The sequence below is a fragment of the Chrysemys picta genome, chromosome 4 (genome assembly GCF_011386835.1).
Source record: "Chrysemys picta bellii isolate R12L10 chromosome 4, ASM1138683v2, whole genome shotgun sequence".
In the NCBI taxonomy this organism is placed as follows: Eukaryota; Metazoa; Chordata; order Testudines; family Emydidae; genus Chrysemys; species Chrysemys picta.
In genome coordinates, this window is record NC_088794.1 from 50,899,289 (window position 1) to 50,920,354 (window position 21,066).

Sequence of the window (21,066 nt, forward strand, 5' to 3'; positions counted from 1 at the left end):
TTGATACAGCTCGCTTGTTTCTGTTTGCTATTAAGAACTTGAAGAATAATTTTTCCTCAAGGAACTAGGATTGGCTTTGTTTGGCTTTAAATTATTGCAAGTAATAAAAAGCCATACCAAAACTAATACTGTTAACTAGCACTTGCAAATAGAACTGTATGAATAACTGACTTCTTAAATTTTATTTATTTATTGCTGGCCCTTCTGAAAAATCAAAATTTAGTTTTGGGTCAAATGAACTGTTTAACTTGAGCTTTTAAAAACAATTTTCTGTTTTTTTAATAAAAAATCTTGAATAAAAAAATTAGAAAATTTTCAGTAGAGTATGTCAAAACCAAACTTTAAAAAGCTTTTTATGCTTAGCTTTTCCAGATGAAACAAGTTGGCAAAATTAGACACATTCACAATGCTTTGGTCAGTCAATCTGCTTTTTGGCAAAAACAGTTTTTTGGCCAAAATTCACCCACCTCTATTTTCAAGTCCTGAATTTTTGAGAGACTACAACTGTTGTAAACAAAGACTGAGAAATATTGTGATAGTGGGTATGTAGGTAGGAACAAGAATTTTATTTGATCGTTGAAAAGGTTCGTGTATCTCTGAAAACCAAAGCAAAGCACTTCCACGCTATCCTGTGAATACTATGCAGTTTGGAGTAACACTTTCACAGCAGGCCCCAGGTTTTGTTCTTTTCTTGGTGAATTCTTTAGTGCAATTTTGTGAATTTTCCAAATCTTTGGCTTGTATGCATGTTCCAATACACAAGTGTGATTACTGTAAGGAATTATTACATTATCTTTGAGGTGTAAGTACTAATTCTTGTTTTTACAGGTACTTATTTAAGGCCATGTCTACACTGCACTTTCGTTGTTAAAACTTGTCACTCAGAGGTGCGACCCCCCCCATGACAAGTTTTGACAACAAAAAGCACTGGTTTGGACAGTGCTTTGTTGGTGGGAACCACTCTCCCACTGACAAAGCTACTGCCCCTGGTTCAGGGTGGCTTTATTTTGTCACCAGGAGAGCTCTCTCCCAGTGACAGATGCTACACTGTGCACCATATAACAGCATATAACAGCACAGCTGCGCCATTGTAAGGTGCTCAGTTAGGCAGCCTAACATTCCCTGCCCTCCTTGTGCTGAATTCTTTTTGGTATAAGGGACTCTGCTGCAACAGGGAGGTATACTGTCATAGTCATTAAAGGTCAGAAGGAACCACCAAATCATCTAGTGTGACCGCCTTTATCACCAGCCACCAGCACCCCCACACTAATCCCAACAACTGAAATTAGACCACAGTATTACTGCTCACTGGAGACTATACCATTCTATACCAAGACCGAGAATAGGAGAGACCAAAGGGCACCAGTGTCTGAGGCTACCCTATTCACTGTCTGATTTCCTGGTGTCTGATGCTTCAGAGGGAAGGAGACCAAGGTGACCAATCCCTCCCCCCAAAACTTATTCTTGTGGGCAGTGAGGGGAATCCTTTCCTGATTACTGCAGGTAACTGTCTGAAGCCCTGAAGCATGAGCTTTAGGAAAATAAGCTATAAACCAGGAGGGACCTCTAGGGCTGTTGAGCCCTGTCCTTATCACCACAAGCAACCCCATCATACAGTTAAATTCATCAATTTGTCCAGCTTGCTCCTAAAACTGAGGAGTTGTGTAGGCAAACAACTATGGGGGGGCCCTGTTCCAGAACCTCACTCTTGTTTGATGGTTAGAACCTTCTTCTAATTTCCAGCCTGAATTTGTTCATGGCCAGTTTATACCCGTTTCTTCTTGTGCCTGTGTTGTCCTTTAGCTTTAATAGCGCTTCACCTTTCTTGCTGTTTACCTGTCACACCCATGTATTGATGGAAAGTAATCATATCCCCTTTCAGCTGCTTTTTTTGCTAAGATAAACAAGCTGAGCTCTTCCTCTCTCATAAGATAAGCCATCCATCCCCATAATCATCCTAGTAGCGCTTCTCTTCAGCTATTCTAATTTGAGTTAACCTTTCCTGAACATGGTTGACCCAGAATTGTACACAATATTCAAGGTCTTGCCTAGTTCCTTGTACAATGACATTAATATTTGTCTATCTCTACTGGAAATGCCTCACCTGATGCATCCCAGGATCACATTTGCCTTTTTTGCAGCCACATCACATCAGTAGTTTGAATTCAGCCAGTAATTGAGCAACATCCCCAGGTCTCTTTCCTCCTCTGTTTTCTTCCAACTGATGAGCCTTTAATTTGTAGCAGAAATTCTTAGTATGAATCTTTTAGAGCCGGTAGTTGGCATACCTGGGTCCTGTCTTCACTGAACATTTTTCAAGTATCCACATGTGATCGTGTATTAATGATCTAAACACAAGAAGGGCCATACTGGGTCAGACCAAAGGCCCATCTAGCCTAATATCCTGTCTTCCGACAGTGGTCAATTCCAAGTGCCTCAGAGGGAATGAACAGAACAGGTAATCATCAAGTGATCCATCCCCTGTCGCCCATTCGTAGCTTCTGGCAAACAGAGTCTAGGGACACCATCCCTGCCCATCATGGCTAATAGCCATTGATGGACCTATCCTCCATGAATGTATCTAGTTCTTTTTTGAACCCTGTTATAGGCTTGGCCTTCACAACATCATCTGGCAAAGAGTTCCACAGGTTGACTATGCATTGGGTGAAAAAATACTTCCTTTTGTTTGTTTTAAACCTGCTGCCTATTAATTTCATTGGGTGACCCCTCGTTCTTGTGTTCTGAGAAGGAGTAAATAACACCAGTCATGATTTTATAGACCTCTATCATCTACCCCCTTAGTCGTCTCTGTTCCAAGCTGAAAAGTCCTAGTCTTATTAATCTCTCCTGATATGGAAGCCGTTCCATACCCTCTCATAATTTTTGTTGCCCTTTTCTGAACCTTTTCCAATTCCAATATATCTTTTTTGGGGATGGGGCGACCACAGGTGCATGCAGTATTCAAGGTGTGAGCATACTATGGATTTATATAGAAGCAATATATTTTCTGTCATATCTATCCCTTTCTTAATGATTACCAACATTCTGTTTGCTTTTTTGACTGCTGCTGCACATTGAGTGGATGTTTTCAGAGAACTGTCCACAGTGACTCCCAAGATCTCTCTCTTGAGTGGTAACAGCTAATTTAGACTCCATCATTTTATATGTATAGTTGGGATTATGTTTTCCAATGTGCATTACTTTGAATTGATCAGCATTGACTTTCATCTGCTATTTTGTTGCCCAGTCATCCAGTTTTGCAAGATCCTTTTGTAGTCCACTTTGGACTTAATAATCTTGTAGTTTTGTTTCACCTGCAAATTTTGCCACCTCACTATTTACCCCTTTTTCCAGATCATTTCTGAATATGTTGAATAGGCTTGGTCCCAGTAAAAACCTTTGGGGGACATCACTATTTATCTCTCTCCATTCTGAAAACTGATAATTTATTCCTACCCTTTGTTTCCTATCTTTTAACCAGTTACCAATCCATGAGAAGACTTTCCCTCTTATCCCATGACAGCTTACTTTGCTTGAGAGCCTTTGGTGAGGGACCTTGTCAGAGGCTTTCTGAAAGTCCAAGTACACTATATCCACTGGATCCTCCTTGTCCACATGCTTGTTGACTCCCTCAAAGAATTCTAGTAGATTGGTGAGGCACGATTTCCCAACAAATTATGTTAATCTCTGTGTCTGACAATTTTGTTCTTTACTATAATTTCAACTAGTTTGCCTGGTACTAAAGTCAGGCTTACCAGCCTGTAATTGCTGGGATGAGCTCTGGATCCCTTTTAAAAAAAAAATTGGCATCGCATTAGCTATCTTCCAGTCATTCGGTACAGACTCTGATGTAAATGATAGGTTACAAACAACAGTTAGTAGTTCTGCAATTTCACATTTGAGTTCCTTCAGAACTCTTGGATGAATACCATCTGGTCCTGGTGTCGTCTTATTGTTTAGTTTATCAATTTGTTCCATAACCTCCTCTAATCTCACCTCAATTTTGGACAGTTCCTCAGATTTGTCACGTGAAAAGGATGGCTCAGGTTTGGGAATCTCCCTGAGATGTGAAGACGGATGCAAATAATTCATTTAGTTTCTCCGCAATGGCCTTATTGTCCTTGAGTGCTCCTTTAGCATCTCGATGGTCCAGTGGCCCCACTGGTTGTTCTTGCTTCTGATGTACTTAGCAATTTTTTATTATTATTACTTTTTGAGTCTTTGGCTAGTTGTTCCTCAAATTCTTTTTGGCCTTCCTAATTATATTTTTACACTTCATTTGCCAGAGTTTATGCTCTTTTCTATTTTCCTCGTTAGGATTTTAACTTCCACTTTTTAAAGGATGCCTTTTTGTGTCTCACTGCTGCTTTTAATTTGTTGTTTAGCCATGGTGGCATTTTTTTGGTTCTGACTTTTTTTTAATTTGAGGTATACATTTAAGTTGAGCCTCTATTATGGTGTCTTTAAAAAATTTCCATGCAGCTTACAAAGATTTCACATTTGGCACTGTACCTTTTTAATTTCTGTTTAACTAACTTCCTTATTTTTGTGTAGTTCCTCTTTCTGAAATTAAATACTATGGCAGCCTAGCACTGTAGTGTTTTCCCTGCCACAGGGATGTTAAAGTTAATTATGTTATGGTCACTATTACCCAGCGTTCCAGCTATAGTCACCTCTTGGACCAGATCCTGCTCTCCACTTAGGACTAAATCAAGAATTGCCTTTCCTCTTGTGGGTTCTAGGGCTAGCTGCTCCAAGAAGCAGTCACTTAAGGTGTCAAGAAATCTTTGCAGCCTGTCCTGAGGTGACATGTACCCAGTCAGTATGGGGATAGTAGAAATCTCCCATTATTATTGAGGGTTTTTATTTTATTTTTATAGCCTCTCTAATCTCCCTAAGCATTTCAGTCACTATCACCATCCTGGTCAGGTGGTCGGTAATATATCTCATCTGCTATAGTCTTATTATTAGAGCATGGAATTCCTATCCATAGAGATTGCATGGTACAGTTTGGTTCATTTTAAGATTTTTACTTAATTTGATTTTATACTTTTTTTTCACATATAGTACCACTCTCCCACCAGCACAACTGGTTCTGTCCTTCCGATATACTCTGGTATTGTGTCCCATTGATTATTCTCATTCCACCAAGTTTCTGTGATGCCAATTATATAATATCCTAATTTAATACAAGGCACTCTAGTTCACCCATCTTCTTATTATCTTCTAGCATTTGTATATAAGCACTTTAAAAACTTGTCATTTTTTAGCTGTCTGCCGTTACATGATGTAATTGAATGGGACTCTTTTTTTTCATTTGACTGTTTCCCATCAGATCCTACCTGTATTTTATCATCTTCCATCCTCTCCTCCTTACTAGGACATAGAGAATCTCCATTAATAGATCCTTCCCTAAGGGATGTCTCTGTCCGAACTACATGCTCCTCCGTACCTGTCGGCTTTCCACCAGTCCTTAGTTTAAAAACTGCTCTATGACCTTTTCAATTTTAAGTGCCAGCAATCTGGTTCCATTTTGGCTTAGGTGGCGCCCATCCTGTATAGGTTCCCCCTTTCCCAAAAGTTTCCCTAGTTCCTAATAAATCTAAGCTCCTCCTCCCTACGCTATCGTCTCATCCATACATTTAGACCCTGCAGTTGTCTGTCTGGCCCTGCACGTGGAACTGGAAACATTTCAGAGAATGCTACCATGGAGGTCCTGGACGTCAATCTCTTACCTAGCAGCCTAAATTAGGCCTCCAGGACCTCTCTCCTATCCTTCTGTATGTCATTGGTACCTATGTGTACCACGACCACCGGTTTCTTACCAGCATTACACATAAATCTATCTAGATGTCTCGAGAGAGCTGCAACCTTCGCACCAGGCAGGCAAGGAACCAGGAGAACTACATAATCATCACAAACCCAGCTAACTATGTTTCTAATGATCAAATCCCCCATAACTATTACCTGTATCTTCATAATAACTGGAGTTCCCTCCCCCGGAGAGGTATCCTCAGGGCGAGAGGATACCATGACATCATCTGGAAGGAGGGTCTGAACTATGGAATCGTTTCTTTCTGCTCCAGCTGGATGTTCTCCTTCCCTGACACTTTCATCCTCCTCAACAGCACAAAGGCTGTCAGACCGGGGGTGAGACCGTTCTATGGTGTCCTGGAAAGTCTCATATACATACCTCTCTGTCTCTTAGCTCCTCCAGTTCAGCCACTCTTTTCTCCAAAGCCCGTACGCAGTCTCTGAGGGCCAGGAGCTCCATGCACCAAATGCAAATATACGCTACCTGCCCATATCATACATGCTTTATTCAGTGCAATAAACTGAATAGCCCCCACTCTGTTGCTGGACTTCTACTTCATTCTCTTTTTACTCCTGTAGCTCATTCCTTTGACGTTTAGTTTTTATCGGGGTGGTTTTGGCTTTAAGTTTAAAGAATGTTAAGTATATCTAGCTGCCCCCGACCCCCCAAACAAACTTACTCCAAGGGTTACGTAAGTGCACCTCCTTCACCTGGAGAACTTCTTTGCAAAACTCCCCTGTTAGCCGCTCCTGTTCACTAGCTCCTCTGGCCACTTAGGAGTGGGCTTTTTAAAGCCCTGGTCTTCCTGAGTAGCCCCGCCCCCGGTTAAGGGTTGATGGATGCTAAAGGACTTGGGGATCAAAGCCTCATTAAGAAGCTCTCAGCCTTGCCTAGCAGCCTGCTAGGCTCAGCACACTGTCCCCCAAACAAACAGACCACATGACCAGTCCAGCAGCAAGCATACCACAAACACATACACTACAGACAACAAACTTACCTTAAACTTTCTGTAGCAGCCACCCAGTTTTTATTGGTCCCATGGGTGGTTACTTAAAGTGGGTATATACAATTTCTGTTTATATTGTACAGTCTCTTTAAAACTCCATCTATCTAGCTGTGCAAAGCAGGTGGCTTATTTCACTTAATGAAAAAGAAAATATTGTTGGCTAAATACTTAGAGCCAGTTCTGAATAACCAGAAACTAAGGGAGAAATTGGGATGGGGCAGAGGGAGAAAACTTGAGTTGTGCCAGTAGCATGGATCCAGATCATGTAAAAGATTTAAAAGGTATTCTGTGAATTGCTTCTAAATTCAATTACAAAGAAGGGATATGTCAATTCAATTCAATTCAATTCAAAAGTTCCTTAAACTTAAGACCTACTTGTGTAAGAAGGAAGGGGATACCGATAGATGAAGAATCTGGTCAGTGAGCTTCTACTTTCAACCACAGGACTGAATGTTCATATCTTTGTATTATAATGAAGGAGGTACAGATCTGTAGGCCTGCATAAAGTGACATTTTTCTAATGTATTCTTGTTAAACTTTAAGGTCATAATGGTATCCATCCCTGAATACTATGAAGGAAAGAATGTCCTCCTCACAGGAGCTACTGGCTTCATGGGAAAGGTGCTTCTGGAAAAGCTACTGAGGTCCTGCCCTAAAGTGAAAGCCGTTTATATATTGGTGAGACATAAAGCAGGTCAGACGCCTCAAGAACGAATGGAAGAAATGATCAGCTGTAAGGTATGTCTCTGGAAGCTTTGTGTTTAATTGACTAAAGAAGTGATACAAACCTCGTTTCCCCATTGTAAAGAAACTTCTGAAATAGTGAGCAACCGTGAACATGTTGGAACAGGTTTTTTGCTATACGAACTTCCAAATAACTGACTGCTGTGGTATTAATAACTAAATATCAGGGTTGCATTGACTTTTAACAAATTAAAGGAAAATAGACCTCTCCCTCCTGGAGACAGAGGGGCACATACAGCAGATGAGCATAATGAAGCTTGTTTTCTGCCATTTAAACTTGCGGACAGATACGCATTCTTTGAATGTCATATACCATATTATATGCTTGTTTTTTTTAAGTTCTGCTGATGACTTTTTTGTGTGCTTTGCATTCAAGTGAAAAGCCCAGTGATAGGTTTTACGGTGAGGGTAAGAGGATGTACATATCAAGTGGAGCATCTTACCCGCTTTCAGCTTTGTTAAAAGGTCTTGTTTTTAATTCAGCTATCTTGTGTGTTAAAGTGCAAAGGAGTGTTGAAATGTCAAATGATTGTCATGTAAATGACTTGTATTTTACAGTCTGCTAATAAAATGTGTAGTTACCTGTAGGGAGGTAGTGTGGCCTTATGGATAGAGCATTGAACACTGACTCAGGAGACCTGTGTTCTAGTCCCAATTCAGCCTCTGCCTCCTGTATGCCCTGGGGCAAGTTATTTCGGCTCTGTGTGCCTCAGTTACCCTATCTGTAAAATAGGGAAAACATATCCCTTCTTTGTAAAGTGCTTTGAGGTCTACTGATGAAAAGCACTCTAAGAGCTAGGTAGAGTTGTTATTATTATTAGAGCTGCCCCAAGGTGAATTAGCTGGAAGACGGTGTGAAAATCTTGCCGAAGATGTAAAATTAAATGTGTGGTTTACAGGGAAATTAAATTACCCTTGTCTGCAGTTTCTGTACCACTTAACTATTGTAGTTTAGAAATTAGTCAAATTGGTGCAACCCCTTAGTGTGCATAAAGTTATACTGTATAGTGGAGGTGCTTATCAACATAGCTTATTTCTTTAAATTTACCAAAATAAGCTATACCAACATTTCAAAATATTCTCAATTTTTTTATAGAGTTGTGGAGATCTAGCATCCCCCATTTCCCATGAATTTCGGTTAGTAGTAATCTACATTACAATGTGAGCCTACTATGAAATTTCTTCAATTTGGAATTTCAGTGATTTCTCTTTGACAAAGTAACTGTTAATATTTTGCTACCCTGGGCACCCAGTGCTCTGGGCTAATGAAAGTAAATAACACTGGAGAGGCATTCCTCCCTTCAAGAGGGGAATACACCTTCTGAGAAGGGAGTGCATTGTTTTTCCAGTCTTTCTATCCGACTAGAACAATGTTGATGGACTGAAGAATCCAGGAGCATGCTGGCTGAGTATCGGAGACAGGGACTTTGATAGCGATGCAAAGAATTACATTCACAAGGGGGAGAAAGGATGGGTAACTTAAATCTTAATTCATTAACAAATAGTGGTGTTACATGGGAGTTAAGTCTTGTGCTTAGCAGTGCCTTACGGAATGTAGAAGCTGGCATAGAAATTTGAGATCTTGGAAGTGCGCTCAAACAAACTACTAACTCTGCATTTTCTATTTTTTTGACTTTCCAAAATGTAATTAATGGCTAGTAGAGCAGCATATTTCAGAAGTGTTGAGGTCTTTCTGAGTGTTGCCTTCATTAATTTGAGATCTACCATACTATTATCTCACTAGAAAGGAAAAGCTATAATGGCAGCTGGCTGTAAAAGAGACCCAGTTTGGGTCATCTATCTCTGAGTTGTGAAGAACATGTATTAAGGTTATAACAACCAACAAGAATGCAATTTTATGTGGAAATCCATGATTAAATCGAGTCTTCCTGACTAGTGATTTAAATCAACTCAACCCTGGTTGGATGCCAGAGTTCTTACTTGCACCTCAGGAGGCTTGGACGTAGCAATAGCTGGGAATATAGCAGTATTTGACCTCATCCTAATATCACCTGGCATCTCCTCTGTGTCCAGCACAACTCCACGTTTGTACTCCTGTTCAAACACTCCCATGATGTCTTCCTGTCTTCTGTTACACCACTGTTCTAGGGACTACTAACTGTAAATGGTATACATCACCCTGAACAATGAATCACATAGTGAGAGCTAAGATAAATTGCCTTGAGGAACTCCTCAGAGCAAGGATCAATGGATTTTAAGAACTTAAGTTTCCCCAGCGTTGCTCCTCTTCATCCTCCCTGCTGATATCCATATCTTGGGAATTGATGTAGTAGTCTAATTAGTTGGGCAAATTTATTTCGTCTGAATCCCTTTTCTCCTCCCCGCCTCCACAAATGTGAATTCCGGTTAAATAAAACATTTCATTAATTTGTGTCTAGTTTGCATTGTTGTGGTCAAAACAAAACTTTAGAAATGCTGAAACAGCACAATTAAATATTAATAGAAGCAGAGACAAGAATTCAGGTGTGTCTTTCTCTCCCACCTCCCAGATGAGTGCACGAAGCTATAGACTCTCTCACTGAACGTATATCTATGTATTTATACAAAGTGAAATAGCTTCAACAGGAGAGACTGAGACACCCACCCCAGAATACCATGTAACCTGGTGGTTAAGATGTTCAGGTAGGATCAGGGAGTCCTGTGTTCAAGTCCCTGCTCCAGAGTGGGGATTTGAACCTGGGTTTCCCACATCCCAGGTGAGTGCCGTAACTGCTGGGCTAAAGGTTATATCAAGACACAACCAATAACAACAAGCTTGAAATGAAATGTTAACTTTTTCAATTCACTGAACAACTTTCAATCTTCCAGAACTGCCAGCAAACTGACAAATCAGTTATTCACACAGATTTAACTGTAATCGCCCTGAGGGACTCTCTAGGGAAGCAATTGGAAGGGCCTGAGTTAAGACTGTGGGGCATGTGGTATATCTAGCATTATCTTAACAGGTGTTGGAGTTTGCTGGATCTCACAGGTTTGTGTTTTGACTGTCAACTTCTGCATTCTGGAAAGCTACACGGTACTTGCAGCTTAAACAGCCTTGGCTCCCTTGTTTATGAGCTATTTTGTTAAAGAATTTCCTGTCTGAAGAAATTGGTGGCAGTCGGGAGGAATGACTGAAGGCCCCTTCTTAAGGGGGCTTCCTGGGCACACTTTGCTGATTTTAGTTGGGGATTGGTCCTGCTTTGAGCAGGGGGTTGGACTAGATGACCTCCTGAGGTCCCTTCCAACCCTGATATTCTGTTTCTATGATTCTGTGACTATAGGCTTCCAGCCTCTTCCTGCCCCATTACAGTTGGAGGGGTTACGGGAAGAATCATGGGACTGGAAGGGACTTCAAGAGGTCATCTAGTCCAGTCCCCTACACTCATAGCAGGATTAACTATTATCTAGATTCTAGACCATTCTTGACACAGGTGTTTGTCTAATCTGCTCTTAAAAATCTCCAATGATGCACATTCGACAAGCTCCCTAGGCAATTTATTCCAGTGCTTAACCATCCTGACAGGAAGTTTTTTCGTAATGTCCAATCTAAACTGCCCTTGCTTCTTGTCCTATCCTCAGAGGTTATGGAGAAATGTTTCCCTTCCTCCTTGTAGCAACCTTTTATGTACTTGAAAACTCTTATCATATCTGCTCTGTCTTCTCTTCTCCAGACTAAACAAACCCAATTTTTTCAATCTTCCTTCATAAGTCATGTTTTGTAGACCTTTAGTCATTTTTGTTGCTCTTCTCTGGACTTTCTCCAATTTGTCCACATCTTTTCTGAGATATGGTGCCTAGAACTGGACACAATACTTCAGTTGAGGCCTAATCAGCGCGGAGTATAGAGGAAGAATTACTTTTTGTGTCTTGCTTACAACACTCCTTCTAATACATCCCAGAATGATGTTTGCTTTATTTGCAACAGTGTTACACTGTTGACTCATATTTAGATTGTGATCCACTATGACCTCCAGATCCCTTTCTGCAGTACTCCTTTGTAGGCAGTCATTTCCCATTTTACATATGTGCAACTCCTTGTTCTTTCTTAAGTGGAGTACTTTGAATTTGTCCTTACTGAATTTCATCCTATTTACTTAGACCATTTCTCCAATTTGTCCAGATCATTTTGAATTTTAATCCTGTCTTCCAAAGCACTTGCAACCCCTTCCAGCTTGGTATCGTCTGCAAACTTTATAAGTGTACTCTCTATGCCATTATCTAAATCATTGATGAAGATCTTGAACAGAACTGACCCAGAACTGATCCCTGCAGGACTCCACTGGATATGCCACTGATAACTACTCTCTCTGGGAACGGTTTTCCAAACAGTTATGCAGCCACCTTATAGTAGTTCCATCTAGGTTGTGTTTCCTAGTTTGTTTATGAGAAGGTAATGCGAGACTGCATCAAAAGCCTTACTAAAGTCAAGATATGCCACATCTGCTGCTTCCCCTCTCTCCACAAGGCTTATTACTCTCTTTTGAGTTTCAGAAAATTGAAGATCTCCTGGTTAAGCCAGCGTGGTCTCTTGCCATACTTTCCTACTCAATGGGGTAGTTTGCTCTTGTGCCCTTAAAGTCTCTTTGAAAAACTGCCAATTCTCTTGAACTGTTTTTCCCCTTAGACTTGCTTCCCATGGGATCTTACCTACCAACTCCCTGAGTTTGCTAACATCTGCCTTTTTGAAATTCATTGTTTTTATTGTGCTGTTTTCCCTCCTACCATTCCTTAAAATCATGAGCTCTACCATTTCATGAAAACTTTCACCTAAACTGCCTTCCACTTTCAAATTCTCAACCAGTTCCTCCCCATTTTAACTGATTAAAGAAAAGTGATTTATTATCAGTTCATGCCTTCAGTGTAACTATATTGGCATTCAGCCAACTTCTCTCTTACTCCAATTGCAGTAACTTTGAGGAACAAAGAACCTCTGTTAAATCCAGAAGCATGGCTGTTGTTCTCAATTCCTTCTGGGGATACAGGAATCAAGAGTTCAGGAGCATTTAAATCCTAGTCAGATGCTTAGCCACTTCATTGGATTTAATTTACTGTTTCAATTGCTGTGTGGTTATAGAAACTAAGGAGTCTTTTATTGTTCTTTTCAGCTTTATGCTACCATGCACTGACCTATGTAATGGTATAGACAAGAATAGCAGTTGTGTTTTAAGCTTGAAGAAGTCTCAGATTGACCAAATAACTTCTGATGTGTCTGTATAAATGTGAAGGACTGTATGTGTAAATGTGAAGAACTCAGCACAAACGTATGCCTAGAGCAGTGGTGAGCAACCTGCAGACAATCAGGGTAATCTGGTTGCGGGCTGTGAGACATTTTGCTGGCGTTGACCATCTGCAGGCACGGCCCCCTGCAGCTCCCAGTGGCCGCAGTTCACCGTTCCTGGCCAACGTCCGTGCATCCCGCCTCTTCCCGCAGCTCCCATTGGCCGGGAACGGTGAACCACGGCCACTGGGATCAGCGGGGGGCCATGCCTGCGGAAGGTCAACATCAGCAAAATATCTCGCGGCCTGCAATCAGATTACCCTAATGGGCCGCATGGTTCCTTGCCGCTGGTCTAGAGAAGTTCTTTGCTACACAGCATCTGGCATCTTTAACTCTGATTTCCAGTAGCACTTTATATGCTCAAAAAGTAGTATTTGAAAAGCATAGACTTCACCATTACTTGTTTTGCAAAATTTGGTGTCTTAGTAAAGTTATTCCCCCTTTTCATGGGGAGCACAACCTTGAAAGCTCAGTCTTTAAACAACACTTTCAGTAGTAGTAGCTGCTACCTAACTGGAGGCGTTTCATTTTTGTTAATGTGATGTTGGATTAAAACATTTTGATAGTGTTCTGTTCAAAGTTCTGTTTAGATGTTAATCTAAACTGAACTTCCTGTCTGACTGGGATATTGACCTAAACGCTAAGGTTCTGTTGTACTGATACATTAAAACCATAGCATGTGGAAATTCCATTACTGTTAGTTTGTTACCCCTGTAAATTTTCTGGGTATCTACTGGAGGAAAAAAAGACAAGGATTTTGTATTTGTATGTAATACACCAGATATATGGTGGTAATCCATGTGATAAAATACAGATGTGATGAACACATTTATTGTGCCTCTAACAGCCTCATTTTTCATTTGCCTACGAAATTGTTTTTCCTGTGATTTACTCTGACATTCCAACCCATTGAACAATCTTAAATCCTCCCGTCTCTTTTGGAACTACCTGCAAGAGAAGTGGGTTTTTATTCATTCTTTCTCAATTGTGAAACTTTCCCCAGAATGACACCTGGCTTAAGGCCTTGGGGTGTGTTCATTCTTGAGTCAGCAACACATCTTCTAGACCTAAATGTCATGGGATTAAAGACTGATATCTGGAGTCCTCTCACTTCTAGACTACAGTATTATACAGTGGAAGATAGGGTAAAATGTTTTGCTTTTTAGCTCTGAATGGGCCAGAGATAGTAGACTGTAAGTTGATTATAGCTACTTTAGTTAATTTGTAGAAGCTTTCTATGGCTCTGTTGGAGCCCTGAGCATTTGGACTGTCGGGAGCTTAAGGAATTTAGCTTTAAGGACAGAAAAGTAGTTCCAATAAATAAAGTTTTAAAAATGTGCATCATGCCTGTTCAGCTTTATCATTAACTTGGAATGACCAGCATAATTCACTGGCTGCTTTGCCAGTTGAATAACTTGCTCATCCCAACTCGTACTGATATGTGATATGAAATTTTTTAATATCCATTATGATTGAGGGAAGTATAACTCCATGTTATAGGCAGAAAATATTTGCCCCTTCTCTTGCTACATCTGAAATCATTGTGTGAATTTTTATTTTTAGTCCTGATTTTCTTTTGACAGCTCTTTGACAGGTTAAGAGATGAACAGCCTGAATTTAAAGAGAAAATAATAGCAGTTACTAGTGAACTTACGCAGAATGAACTGGACCTTAGTGAGCAGGACAAAGAAAAGCTCATAGACTGCATTAATATTGTATTCCATTGTGCTGCTACAGTCAGATTCAATGAAACACTGAGGTGAGTATAAAGCTTGATATGAAAAAAACTAATGTAATTGAATTATATTAGTGTATTCCTCAAGGGGACACCAGCTTGAAAATAACATTTATCTGCAAAATTTTATAAACAAAAAAAACCCTTGTTTTTTCATGAGTTTCACTGCATATAGGGTCAATTTAATTTTTTCCTCTGTATGAGGAAACTCCCCAAGAAGGTTTTAACCCTTAGGATTTAAAGGAGAAGTATAAAGGGCCATTGTTGGGGAAAGACAAATATGAAGATTGTGCCAGGTCCCAGGCTTGGTACAGGCACAAGGTGTACAGAAAGTTAAGTAATGTTGCTGCTTGTACTGGTCTTGGCACCTTCATGTGTCTTGTGAGCTCCTGCTGCCATGGCTTCTGATATGAGTCTAGCTGGTGGATGATAATAAATGGATGTGGATGGGCTAGAGCAAGATTCATCTGGCTCAGCAGTTGAGCTGAACCACCACCCATTTTATGAACCAGATCATAAAAAAAGTGCACACGTATATGTAATTTGATGGTCAGCCTTTTTGGAAGGTAAGGGTGTATTGAGAACAAAAATGTTCTTGTTCTGAAGGTATGGGGATAAAATTCTAGCTCTTGCTTCATCTGACAGAATCTGGGGTCAGAGAATCAAATATATGCTAAGGGTGGGTGCAGGGGAGGAGAAGATATATGTAGTTAGATGGAAGGAGAAAGTAATGGCAAAGGGGTAGCAATACAGATTAGAGGAAGTGTGGGGAGAAATAAGAGAAATAAAAAGGGGAAGAGTGAGGAGAAAACTACTAGGAAATTTCTAAAGAGATTGAGGGAAAACAACTACTGAAAGCTTAAGGAAAAGAGACTCTTGTAGAAGAAAAGGACTAACAAAAGCAAAGGAGATAAAGTAAGCTTTGGTATATCCATTTTTCGTAGAAAATTTTTTTAATGTTGAAATGTTACAGTACATTTTTGACTTTTTTGTTGCTATATGAGAAATCTCTTTTCAGGAAGGAGGAGGGAAAGAAACTTGGCTATATAAGAGTGAAAGGTAGGGTTAGGAAACCGTAATTTCCGAGTCCCTGCAAATACTGATCATGGCCCTCTGGGAATGCTACATGATGAAAATGAACAAACCCCCTTTTTATACTTCCTTCTCACAAATTCTTTTAATTAGGCAGTTCCCTTGTGTCACCAACATAGGAATTAGCTAAAGAGCTAGGTTTACAGAGGCCTTTAGCAGTGAAAAATCCTTCTGGAGTGGGGACATAATGCCTCAAGCCTCCTGTAATTTCCACTCTGCTGGCAGGTCTGGAATCTCCTAAAGCAGAACATAAGTGGCTGGGGCTGGCTGGGAAGGGCAACTGGAAGTGTGCTGAACTGATATTTCTCTTGGGCAGTCTTCACTGACAAGTCCCCCTAGGAAGCCCTTGGTCAGAACTTAATTCCCTGCTGTTGAGTCTCTGCCTCATCTCTCTCCTGCACCCAGAGAGTTGACTCAAGATCAAAATTATTCATCTTCTGACCTAAAAAGCAGGCACAGAACATGTTTGGACTTTGTTTCAGAACTTTTTCCATTTCCTAAGTTAAAAATGCAGGGAATTTTTCATGGGTCAATTCTTTTGGTCTTTTGAAAGAGCTGAAGGTTGAAGCCAAAATAGGTTATGAAAAAATGTAATATTTTGTAAAATGATTGTGCTTTTGCTGCAATGGGGTAGGGATTGTTTGAAAAATTGATATGACATTACTGAAAAACTGTCATCTCTGTGTAACTCTACTTACGTTAAAGCAAAAAAAAAAAACCCTCAAAAACTTGTATTCTATGTTAATATAGCACTTTATCCCAACAAAATTTTGACAACCTTATAAATAGTCCACCAGTATTACTGAAATGCCACTAGCTCAGGGGAAGAAGGCAACAACCCATAGTAATATAATAGAATTGGAAAGAATACCTGATTTATGTGAAATTTTATAGGTGAAATTTGTGTGTCCAGAAAGTCACAGCCCAGATACTAGCTAAATTAAAGTTGGGTTCATCCCTAGCCTTTCAGAAAGTGCCAGGGAAATTTTAATGACAAGAAGCAATCAATACCTTGGTATCTTTGGTTGCCTTCCTTCTATACAAGACCCCCATGATAGCATAATGCCCATCCTTCCCCCAACCGTCCCCCGCCTATCTGGTTATTACTTGAGCACTGACTCAGAAGGGAGAGCATCACCTATTGACTTGCCAACATGAAGTCTTTGGAGACCTGCCCTGGTCAATACTTCAATGGGAGATCTTGCTCAGCTTGATGTGTTAACTGCCTGATGTGGATGGCTCTGTGGGTTTATATATGAATATCTGTTGATACTGGGTTAGACACCTTGCGTGAGGGTCAGAGGTGAAGAAAGCAAGAGAGCCTAGCAATTATAGATTGTCATGTAAACATTTTTCACTCCATTGTTTTTAGTTGAGAAGGATTTTATTTTAGGAAAATAAAGAAGTTTCATAACTTGACTAGAGTGTATGCCATGTAAGCAGAGGAATTTTTTTTAGATGGTACACAGGGATAGAACTAAAAACAGTGGCATGAAATTAGTGAAAACTAGACTGAGTACTAAAAAACTTCCATATTATGGATTCTAAGACTGGAACAGTCTTACAAAGAAAGTGGTGCAAGCCATTACTAGGGACAGCTAAAAATCGACTGGACAAGATGCGGGAAAATGTTATGTCTGCATTGGTAGGGGGATGTGAATAGATGACCACATGAGACTTTTACCTCAATTTATGATTCTCTGACATGCTTACTCTTACTCATCTTCATTTGTTGTTTTCTTCACAGAGATGCTGTTCAGTTAAATGTGATTGCCACACAACAGCTCGTCATCTTGGCCCAGCGAATGAAGAATTTGGAGGTGTTCATGCATGTTTCAACAGCATATGCTTATTGCAATCGAAAGCACATTGAAGAAATCATATATCCACCCCCTGTTGACCCCAAGAAACTGATAGGTTCTTTAGAGTATGTTTTGAATCTTTATAGCTTTTCTTGACTAATCCACACCTACTTGCAGTTCTCTTCTCCAGTACTATTACACATTGATAAAAGGCTTTGAAAAGCATAATATAAAAAAACTACACACATGGATGAGGCAATTATCTCCATTTTACAGATGAGGAAACTAAGGTGTAGGAAGGTTGTGACTTATTTTAGATCACTTATTCAAGAATTAGGATAAATGTCTCTGTTTTTCCATTCAGAGTACTACCTCCTCGAAGCCAAATAATAAATATTCAATATATCAAACTAAACATATAATTAGATGCCAAAAGTTAAAACCTCCTAAAGCACTGGCAACCCTATAAAACCCCCTCAAGCAATTCTACTAAAAAGAGTGTCTATTATTTAGCAATTCAGTATAAAGTTAAATGTCTATACTGTAGCATGTAAAAATAAAATCTAGCAAAACTTAAAGTTCAAACCAAACAAACTTTTGTTTTCCTTAAGTATTCTAAAGTTGCATGGTTTTAAACTTCAGTTTCCAATTCACTAAGGCATCGTCTCTTTAAAAGAAATTGAAGATCAGTGGTTTTATTTTTTTGTTTGAAATAAGTAGTTTTAAAAAAAAATCAAATTTGGACTCAAGATTTGAATCTGGATTCAAAACACTGTATTACAATAAAAATAGTCTGTAGAGGCTAACTTTGTTTGCAGTCTGCCTGGCCACGAATGGTGGTGGTGATGGGCAAGTGTGACTGCAAAGGAAGGGTAACCTCTTGCTCCTTGCATTAGAACCTCTTGATGTCAGAAATAGCCAGAACTAAACTTTGTTCTTCATGAATCCCTTGCTGTTTTTCTGACTCCTCTGAGGGGATATCTCCAGAGCAGACAGACAGAGCCCCCTTCCAACTGTGAAAATACACTATACTTCCTGCCCAACAAACTTCAGTGAATAAAACAAAACTATATGAAGGGTAAATTTCCTCTGACTCAGATGTGTGGTATAGTTGTGGCAAATACAGTAAAGTTTGAGTCCTAGCATCAAGTGGGAAAAGCAATAAACAAGCCAAAATTAGCTGCCCATCTGTAAGGTGCACAAAAGATTTCATTTGGCCAACTGTAACTAGTCCTAGGTTCTAGTGGGTTAATCTTCTGAAGCTGCTGCAGAGGATAGACAAAAAGCTTGAGCGAGTTGGAATAAAATGTAAGGTTTAGTAGCCTGGATTTCAGTAGGGAAGAAAAGAGAATCTGATTCTAGTAAAGAGAATAAAGAATACCCATGGATAGTAATTAAAGGGACATCAGTGTAATAAATTTCACAACAGTGTAATTTTTGCAGTAAGTAACCTCAGATTACTGTAACAAATATTGAAGATACATTTGAGTTTTTCTTGATCATTTTCACTGTTTACTTCTACAATAAATGTAGATCCAAAAAGATTAAGTTGATATCTTTCCTCGAAGTAATTTCAAGTACTGTAACTGCCCTTGACTCCCCTATCAATTTTTTTGGCAATTTTTCTCTTTAAGGTGACTGTCCAAATTTATTTTTTTGATTAGGTTCTAATTAATTGGATCTCAACTTGATCTCTTAAATGTAAAGTGGCGGATGATGGTGGGTAGAATATGAGCCTTTCAAAAAGGCTGTCTTTGTTATGGCAGAAGTAATAGAAATAATAAATATAGTGTAGGAAGAAACTTTTTTCACAGAAGGCATTTGCCATTTTTCTTATTTTGGAGCATCAAGAAACACTTGTAGAAATTCTCAGATTTTTTTTATTAATCTGAAAGCATGGATTAACTGTGCTGTGAATACTTCATAGACAAAGTTAGGGGTTGGATAGTCTGTTTAGCACTTGATTGAAAGGCCATTGGATCAGAGTTCAGACAAGCATGCACTTAAATGCAGAAATAAGACACTGCTTTCTACTGCAGCTTTGCTGGATTTTGTCCAAGTAACTAGAAGCCTAGGTAATGAAAGATTGTGAATCCTTTTTGAAGTAAGTTGATTGCATGCATTATTGGGCTAATCTGAAGCTACAGATAAAAGTACTATGTATTAACCCAATAACATAAGGACAGACCAGGATATGGATAGAGTTATGAAGCTAGAAATTTAGCTTTACCAACTAGAAAAAACTAAATACACCGCTACCTCGATATAATGCAACCTGATATAACACGAATTCGGATATAACGTGGTAAAGCAGTGCTCTTGGGGGGCGGTGCTGCGCAGTCCGGTGGATCAAAGCAAGTTCAATAGAACACGATTTCACCTATAACGCGGTAAGATTTTTTTGGCTCCCAAGGAAAGCGTTATATCGAGGTAGAGGTGCATATCTAAATGATCACTGTACTCTCTTTGCACTAAATTCCTCTGTAAAATCAGAGTCTTGAAACGAGCTTAATCCTTACATAAGTTTATAGAAGTTGACTATTTGGGAGCTTCCACCTGGAAGTGTAGAATTACTTTTTTAAATGTTATAACTTCCTATACAGGGAAGAAGGTGTTGGGCTGGTAGGAATCTAGCATGTAACTAATTTAATGTGTGAAAAACTTGGCAAAACTAAAAGCTGGTTGAGTGGGGAAAGACCCTTTTCTATAACTGATAAGGGTCTTGTGTAAAGCAACATATGTCGTGGCATCACAAGTAGCTGTATAATTAGTATTAACAACAGTTGTCAAGATGTTGTATAAATCTTTTTTCCTTAAGACCCAAACCATGGGTGTTTAATGCCCAGGTAGAATAGGTAAGACCTCAGTGTTAGGTTACCATGAAAAAGTCCTCTATAGAACACATTTTAATGATACTCCATTATCTATCTTAAAGAATTAAGGCCTGAATTGAATTTCACAGAATTTGAACCTGTTTCCAGAAGCCTAGATATTTCAAAGCTGGTGCTTAGATTTCATGAATAAATATATGTATCTAAAGTGAAAAGAAAGCAGCATTAGAATATGGGACTGAATTGAGAGATGAAATGTATTTCTGGTTCTGCTGCTGCTTTGTGTGACCATGACCATGTATGTTAGCCTTTCAATGCCTCAGTTTCCCCAGCTATATACTGGTCATGATACTACATTGGTGAGGTAGGTATTATGATGCTTGGCCTTGTGTAGAATGCTTTGAAATGCTCAGATGAGAGATGCTGTACAAGCATGGTGGGGGGAAAAGGTATTAAAAATTTACTTTTTTCCTTTTTAAAAATAAACATTTAATTTTTAATTTGAAATTATTACCGCTGATGTTAAAGCCTAATTTGTTATATTTTTAAAATCACAAATCTAAAAAAGAAAAATTAAGCAGTACAATGTTTGCTACTGACCCTGTAAAGAAAGTCATACTGCTGAACTGGTGATAGTCACTCGACACCTGAAATCACAGTTAATTAAAATACTAAACCTGTTTTTTACAGTAGTATTCTCTTCTGCAAGGGCAGAGAGAATATTTTCTTCATTTCAGTTTATGCAACTAGTTCAGTTTCA

The 21,066-nt window shown here is 39.4% G+C and overlaps 1 protein-coding gene across 4 annotated transcripts in view; it reads left to right on the plus strand.

Moving 5' to 3' along the window:
* FAR1 (fatty acyl-CoA reductase 1) overlaps nt 1-21,066 on the plus strand; it is a 92,437-nt gene that overhangs the window by 34,348 nt on the left and 37,023 nt on the right. For all 4 annotated transcript variants that reach the window (XM_024099779.3, XM_005290811.5, XM_042860192.2 and 1 more), the window contains exons 2-4: nt 7,365-7,559; nt 14,430-14,605; nt 17,421-17,600. In XM_024099779.3, coding sequence (XP_023955547.1) covers nt 7,371-7,559; nt 14,430-14,605; nt 17,421-17,600 — 545 coding nt within the window. In that variant the 5' untranslated portion in view covers nt 7,365-7,370. The remainder of the gene's footprint in view (nt 1-7,364; nt 7,560-14,429; nt 14,606-17,420; nt 17,601-21,066) is intronic.